General features: G+C 29.5%; 1 protein-coding gene across 1 annotated transcript in view; it reads right to left on the reverse strand.

The window, feature by feature from the left end:
- The window catches only part of LOC107449400 (lachesin-like), a 284,633-nt gene that overhangs the window by 29,495 nt on the left and 246,795 nt on the right, over positions 1-8,343 (reverse strand). Inside the window, exon 5 of the mRNA XM_071183281.1 lies at positions 1,241-1,372. Within this exon, the coding sequence (XP_071039382.1) occupies positions 1,241-1,372 (132 nt within the window). The remainder of the gene's footprint in view (positions 1-1,240; positions 1,373-8,343) is intronic.

Genomic DNA, 8,343 nt, shown 5'->3' on the forward strand with positions numbered 1-8,343 from the left:
TAGCAGGTAATTTCGTAAATAAAAATTTTGCTACTCTAAGGAATTCAGATATTTTAAGGTTTTACTAAACGTTTCCTATTTTATGTGAAATTTAGATAATTTCTCTTCCATTTTTTGGATTAAAAACATAGCTATGGGTTTTTTCTAAATTTATTTTTCTGAATTATTTTCTAAATTTTTAGCATCATATTCCATATAAATTTCAGTATCAACATTTCTGTAAGGTTTAAATAACTTTTGAATACTAAGCAGTTCATTTTGAAATTTTTCAAGTTTTTTCAAGTAATTGTCAAAACAATATTGGGTCGTTTAAGTTTTACCGAAAAATTTAAGAAAAAAGAAGCTAGTTTTTTTCAAACAGGCGATAAAGGTTTTGTTAGCAAATCTATTTTTCAAAAGTATTAACTTCTACAAATCAGAGATATTTTTCATTTCCACTGAAAAATAGGTGATTTTCTTTCTTTTACAAACAAAATAGAAAGTTTTTAAGCAATTAACACTTTCACAATTATTGAAATACTTATTGTAGAAATGCTCTTGGATTGCTTTTCCAGCTATTCCTGATTTACATTCAGAATATATAATTGTCAAATCAAATAAAATAACTCTGATTTTTTTAAAATATTTTTTTCTAACGTGGTTTGCACTGTAAAAATTCCGGATTAAATTACGGCAAAATATGGTGGCCCTCAAGGTGCTGGTACATTGTACCGTAAAATAGATTTACGGAGCATAAAATCTAATGCACCGTGATTTTTACTGTAACAGTTACAGTAAAATCATTGAACCACTCTAACTAAGCAAATATTCCTGCAAAAATCACGGAATAAATTTTTACAACATCTGTAATATTTCATTTTAAAATGCATTTTTCGGTAAAATGGACTTTACAAATGATGCGCCCAAAGTAACTATATGTACCGTAATTTTATCCGGAATTCTTTACAGTGTAGAGCAATATTATGAAGACTGTTAAATAAGATAAGTAATTAAATTTTAAGTATGGAGGTTAAAAAATTATCATGCTATTCTAAGTTATTGTGTGTTATGCTATCATCATTAACAAAACCATTTAGCTAGTACATAAAATGAAAAATATATACATAAAAAATATAAAGTGAATTATGCACAAAGACGTTACATCTTACTTTAACCTGATCGAAAAATTAAATAAGCACAGTTTCTAAAACATGTTTATACAGAGCATCATTAAAAAACTAAAATTTATTAAATTGCTTACAATTTACTTGAAGCATTATTCGTCTGCTTACAGATGGTGGAACTCCATTAGATGCTATACAAAGATATGCTCCCATGTGAAGACGGCTAACCTTTTGAATTGTTAGTTTCTCTCCTTTATGAACAGTGGTATCTAAAATAAAATAAAAATGGTACATATTTCATACATTTTATAGAACAACGTATTTTATTCCATCAAAGAAATGCGATAAGCGTAGAAAATTTAAAATACGAAGCAGAAACCATTTATTTTTTATCATGTATTTATTTATTTTCGAAATTTTCTTTTGCGAGCATATAATAGTAGAAGAAATGGTAGATCTGCAAGAAAGCAATTTTTTCTTTGAAATTAGAGCCCTTTAATTATTAAAAAGAATTAAAAAAATCGTAACAATGCAACCAAACAGATCAATACTACATGTATAAAAGTGATGGAATGATAAATATTTAATATCGCACGATAGAAGTTTTAAATTGCTAACTTTGTGTATTTCGGTGAAATATAATTTTATTTTAATAAAAACCACATAGAAATAGCAGCAGAGATATTATTTTTAAAGTAAATAAAAAGTTGTAAATGAATAAATAAGAAAGTATAAGAAACCAAAAAGGCATTGAGCTGTCACTGTAAAGGACTGGGATTCAATCCCCAGGGGCAGGTCGAAATCCACCAAGTTTAATTTCGATATGAACCAGTTTGCCTGAGAAATCAGAACAGCATGTGCATAATGTTGACCATATTACCGCAATCATGTCGTAGGTAATGAAATTGTAGATCCTTAATCTATAACCCCCTTGCTAACGACGGAATGCTTTACTTTTTATAACGGACCAAATGACCAAAAGGGACTAATTAAAGAATGGCAATGATTGCTTAAAATACTTACTTGTTAATTTAAAAATAGGACTTTTTTTTGAAATTCGATTTCTCAGAAACTGTTCCACCGATTAGCTCAAACTTGTATTTTGCCTTGTAAATCTACTTTCATTAAAATGGTGCAAGGAATTGCACACCTTGCAATTAAGAAGTTTCCCACCATTATTAAATAGAATAATAAAAAATAATAAATGCTTAGTAAAATTTATCTTTTGCATGGTATTATCTTTGGATAAACGAGCTTTATGATTGTGTGCAAAAACTTTGCAATTCACTTAAATGTTCGCAAGATATAGTAAAATACGCAAAATGTAAAATTAACATTAAGGGGTCCCAAACTTTCAAATTCTCTCCTGAACAAACTATCGGGACGATAATTCCAAGAATTACGGAACACCCCTATATTTTGAGGATCAGAAATACGAATCCATCGTAAATTGTGTGTTTATTCAACGAAAGTACGTTTTTGTGCTTGATTTCGTAACCTAGAATGTCGTCTGCACTAATTAATTAGCATATTTGAAATCACATTCTTAAACCATAAAGACGGAGTCCTAGTACGTGAGAATCCGATTAAAAGTTATTCCGGGAGTTTCGTATATTATTTTGCACGCTGCACGCACTGATTCTAAGCAATTATTTTTGTTGCAATCCTAGACAAGAAAGAATGGTAGTGTTGCAATGTTAGTGTGCGTGTGTTACTGTTTTGCAAATCAAAATGTAAATTTATCACATGAAGTAGAAGCAAAATTTTTTTTTAACTTCAAGCTCTTACTTTCAACTGACATAAAATCAAAAAAAATCTCTTGAAAACCTATCATTATTTGTATACGTTGTAAAACGGCCAATTAAAGTACATGTTTTAGAACATATAGTACTCTAATTAACGGAACCACATCTTAACTCTGGATGCAACGGTGCTACTGTTTTTTTTTATATTCATAAAACATGAAATTTAATCTTTTCTGCGGATAAAAGACCCACATTATTGAGTTATTGCGTTTGAACAAGAGATAATTTCCTCCCAGTTTCAGTGTCACTTCTTCAACATGAGATTTTGTACGAAATGTGGCGTAGATTTACCAGACTAGATCCCAAGGAATTATTCTGCATAATTTGAAACTTGAATATGGCTCGCAGGTTTCTATACAAAGGAACGCTATCAAGGAATTCCTTATCACCGCATCATGAATTCAATTTGGTGCTTGTTATAAAACTACGTATTTGTGCCATGTGCATTAGATAGCTCCTAATTTATGAATTTCAGTCTTGAATAATAAGCCTTCAAACAACGCAAGGGAAAGAACAAAACGACTGATAGCTATCAGAAATGCCCATCAGAACAAATAAAAACACTATTTTAAAAAGCCAAGACTACTTAATTAAAAAATACTACTTCTTCATTCAAAAATAAAGACATTATTGCTTATTTTTCGAAAATAAGACATGTTAAATCGATGCAGTAAGTAAAAATACTTTGCAATATTTTCGCAAATAATCATTTTCATCCTTAAATAACTCCCAAGTCACTCTCAGAATTAGGCAATTAACGAGAAATAATGCGCTTTTTCTGCTGCTTTTGAATAACGAAACCAAACAACAAAATTAAATCTATTCTGAAAAATCACCGAAAAAATCTATTCTTTTAGAGTGAAAGATATTTACGTCAAAAGGTTTTAAATGAAACCTTAGAAACCAGTGAATCCCAATAGTAATGTTACTTCGAGCGTTCTTCTTAGCTTATTTCCGCGCTAATTACGGTACTAATTAAATGGATTAAGTTTATGCAAGCGCAGGTGGAAATTGAATTTTCTCATTAAAGAACGGCGGAAAAGTGTGAGAATTTCTTTAAATCGTGAGCATTTCAGCGACGGCTTATTTGTTAGTCTATAAGGCGTAACACTTTTTCTAACGAACTTTTTTTTTTAACGTACGTTTCATTAAGTAGATAAACAAATAAAAATCCATGCGGATTTTTTATCGCTTAAATGAAAACAGATCTAATCGGAATCTTATTCTGATGATTTATACGATTTAATCTAATTTAAAACACGGATTATCAAATGGTGTGAATGATTCATTCACTTTTTTATGCCAAGAAGATTATTTTTGCAAAGTTTTAATTATATCATGTTTCAGCGATTTGTGTTTTAAGTTTCTGCTTTAAATTTGTAAAAAATAAATCGAAAAGCTGGAAATAATTCATTTAAGATACAAACGGTTTTAATGGTTTTTACAATTTAAATTAATTTGAAGAAGGTTCATTGAATCAAATGACTAATCTTGTCATTGTGATTTTCTCAATTAATTTACTGAATAAGTAAATTATTCAAATAAAATTATATCGTAATAGATTACATAAATTAATTAATATATTACGTTCTCACTTTTTATTTTAAAAGTTTATGTACTTATGGGAGTGCAGAAATTCTTTTATTTTTCTTTCATTTCCACTTTTTATGACATTGTGGGTTTTCGTCTAACCACCATACCGTTTTGATCTCCCATATTTTGTTGACTGTAAAACGTTACTTCATAAAAACTTTTTGAAAAATTTACTAAAAGTTTTTTTTTTTTTAGTAGCACAACATATTTCGTACCAGTTACTAAAAATTACTCATAGCTAATCGCTAATATCTTTATTAGAACTATTGCTGCAAAACTTACCTAAATATATAGAGTTCATTCATTTTTAAAATATTTATATGCTTTTAATAATGCGTATTTCGGATGATAGTTCTCAAGAAAATTATTTTGGACATTATTTGCGTTCTCACATTTTTATTATTAAATATAACACATTAATGGAATATTTGCATTATTAAACTAAACATCGGTTATCCTCGCATAATCTAAGCTCTAATACCATTATATAACTTACAGAGAGAAACATTTTTTTATTATTTAGCGACTAAAATAACAGTTATTTTTATTCATGAATGAAAAACGTGAAACAATTTTATTGTTATTCTTATTTATTTTATGTTATGTAACTCTTAAGCAGCTCGTGAAGCTGAGAGTTTTGTTTCCTCAAATAGTATAAGGCTTTCACAGGCGACATTAAATACACGCAAGTCCTCGTTACATACATGAAGGGTGACACCGAATTATGAGGTGCAGATATATATGAGCCGCTCAGAAGCCAATGCGGTTAAGTCGATTTTTTGATATTTTCTGATTTTTGGAAATTTTGATGAAAGAAATAATTTTCTTCTTAGTTATTAAAGGATTTACTCGTTGGTTACTTTTTTCTAGGTTAGACAGCCCTTTTTTTAATAGCTTCTGAATATATTGTAGAATAATTTCAGAAGCCAATGTGAATAAGTCGACCTTTTATCAATAATTTTTTACATAAACTTTGATATAAAAATTAAATTATTCTTCTTCTTTCGATATTTGTTGGTAACACTGAGGAACAGGAAATTCATAGTAACAGGGTTGCCAGACGTAGTATTTTTAATACTACGGTAGTATTTTTTCACCAAGAAAAAGGGGTATGGTATTTTTCGTAGTATTTTTCTAAAATGTGGTATTTTTATTTTTTTTTTATTTTTTATTTATTTTATTTTTATTTCCTAAAACAAAGAAAAGTGCCACTCTAGTTTTGAAGTAAAAAGTAATTTTTAAAATAATAAAACAGTATTAACAGTTATGATGAATAAACATAAAACTTATGACAATAAATTTTATTTTATTACTTTTACATAAATTTCTTATCTTTTTCAGCTGCCAAAAGGTATAAGTCTTAAAATTTTTAAGATGCTGTCATTATTTCAAAAAATACTTACGTTTCTATTTACACATCCTGACATATCTTGCTTTTTTGCAGATGTTATACCTCGAAAAAAGACTTCATACACTTTTCTAATTAAATTAATAAACCAAGAATTTTAAAAACTAATGAATCAAAAAACCTTAATTTTCTCAATTTTTGTGTTTTGGACTTAACCGTATTGGCTTCTGAGCGACTCATATAAAAANTAAATATATATATATATATATTATATATATATTTCGTCTGTTCGTGTGTATGTCACTGAACTCCTCCTAAACGGCTGGACTGATTTAAATGAAATTTTCTGTGAACCTTCAGAAGGATTCGAGAATGGTTTAGATTCACAATTAGATTCACAATGTTTTTTTAATTAATTTTTTATTGAGTGGAAAAAAATTCTACTTCTTCCAACAAGAAAGCTTTAAATGTTTAACGCTACATTTTTATTGGCCGGGAAATCACGTGGTAGGATCCAGTTTTCCCTCATTCATTTCCATATTGTTTTGGTTCTCACTAGCATAAAAATAATAAAAGTCATAAAACGTTTGTTCTTCTATAAATATTTTTTTAGTTTGTTTTGATAGACATATAATTTAATAGGGAGCAGGAAAAAGAGTCATTGAATAGAATTTGTAATTTCGTGTTATTATTGTGTTTGTAGAATTTTGAAGTGTGCATTTTAAAAATGCAAAAAACTACACATTTTGTAGATTCAGTGCGGAATTGAAGTGAGTATTTTTTATAATTTTAGATTGAATTTATACGTGCGTTGGTTAACAGCCACTGTAACCTATAAATTTATTTGTGAAGCTAATTGATTTCATATAAAACTTTTTCAATTGTTTTTATTTAAAATTTCTTATTTGAAACAGTAAATAAAAAAAAGCAAAAAAATAAAATTACAAATTTTTTATCTAAAATTTGGTACAATAAATCTTTTCAGTCCTATTACTTAATTAAAATATCATTTTCAATAAATTACTCATATTTTTTATGTACTATTTTACAGTAATTTGTTTTACAAAGAAATGCCACGTCTTCGTGGAAGAACAAGAAATATTGGTCGACGTACTCGAAACGCTCAATTGGTCCATGATCATCGATTGAATAGAACAGTTGAAGAACACTTGACGGATAATGTGAATTTAAGAAATCAAGTTGCATCTTCAAGTGAAAATTAAAATTCAGAGCAACGCAATCAACGTCTTCGTGCAAATGCATTAAGACAACGAGAGACACGCCAACGAGCGACCAACGAAACCAGAGAACGTGACCAACGGTAAATGCAAGATAATTGAGCATTGATACGAGCATCACTTAATCGTCTTGCATTTGAATATGACCCTGAAATAGACTATTCGTCACATGCACTAATCTTAATCGGTAGCATGGACAACGAGTGTCAATATTGTCATGCTTTAAAGCACAAAGGTGAATCGCCTGGTTTATGTTGCGCATCTGGAAAAATTTCACTTCCACCGTTAAATCCACCACCGAAACCTTTGAAAACATTATTAGCTGGAACTGCATCTCAATCGAAATTGTTTTTGCGGAAAATTCGTAAATTCAATTCTTGCTTTCAAATTACATCATTTGGAGCAACAAAAATTGTTCATAATGAGGATGGTCGTAATTTTGAATCTACATTCAAGGTCAAGTGTACCACCAAATTGGTTCATTGCTTCAAATGCCTAATGTCGATCCAAAATTCTTACAAATTTACTTTATGGGTGATGAGGAGCAACAAACTCATACACGATGCGTATACAACCATATAGAGCAGATGGAGGAAGGAGAAATTGTCGACAATTTGGAAACGTTCTTGCAAAATCATAACCAATTGATACTATTGTTCAAGACTCTTTGCAGCAGACTGCAAAACGACAACTACGCCATTGTTATTAAAGCAGACAAAGTGCCCTATGGAGAGCACGCAGGCACATATAATGTTCCAACTGTTAATGAAGTTGCAGCTGTTATGGCTGGTAACCCATGTGAACGTCGAGATATTCGCATACAACGCAGAGATAATACAATACAAATAATTCAAGACAATCATCGTTCTTACGACGCACTGCAATATCCGTTGATATTTTGGGAAGGAGAAGATGGATATCATTTAAATATTAAACAAAGGAATCCAACAACAGGCACAACTTATAGATTATTTCATAATTTTTTTTAACCAATTATTTCTGCTTATCTTATAAATAGTTTTATTTACAGGTGAAGAACTAATCAAGAAAGTTAGTGCGATGAACTTCTACGCATACCGGTTGATGATTCGTGAAAATGAAGATAATAACATTCTCCGATGCAGACAGCTATTTCATCAGTACATTGTTGATATGTATGTAAAAATCGAAAGTGAGAGATTGCGTTATATAAAATTTAATCAAGCGAAACTTCGTTCTGAAGAGTACATTCATTTGCGTGACGCCATAATCGGTAA

This window comes from Parasteatoda tepidariorum, chromosome 7 (genome assembly GCF_043381705.1).
Source record: "Parasteatoda tepidariorum isolate YZ-2023 chromosome 7, CAS_Ptep_4.0, whole genome shotgun sequence".
In the NCBI taxonomy this organism is placed as follows: Eukaryota; Metazoa; Arthropoda; class Arachnida; order Araneae; family Theridiidae; genus Parasteatoda; species Parasteatoda tepidariorum.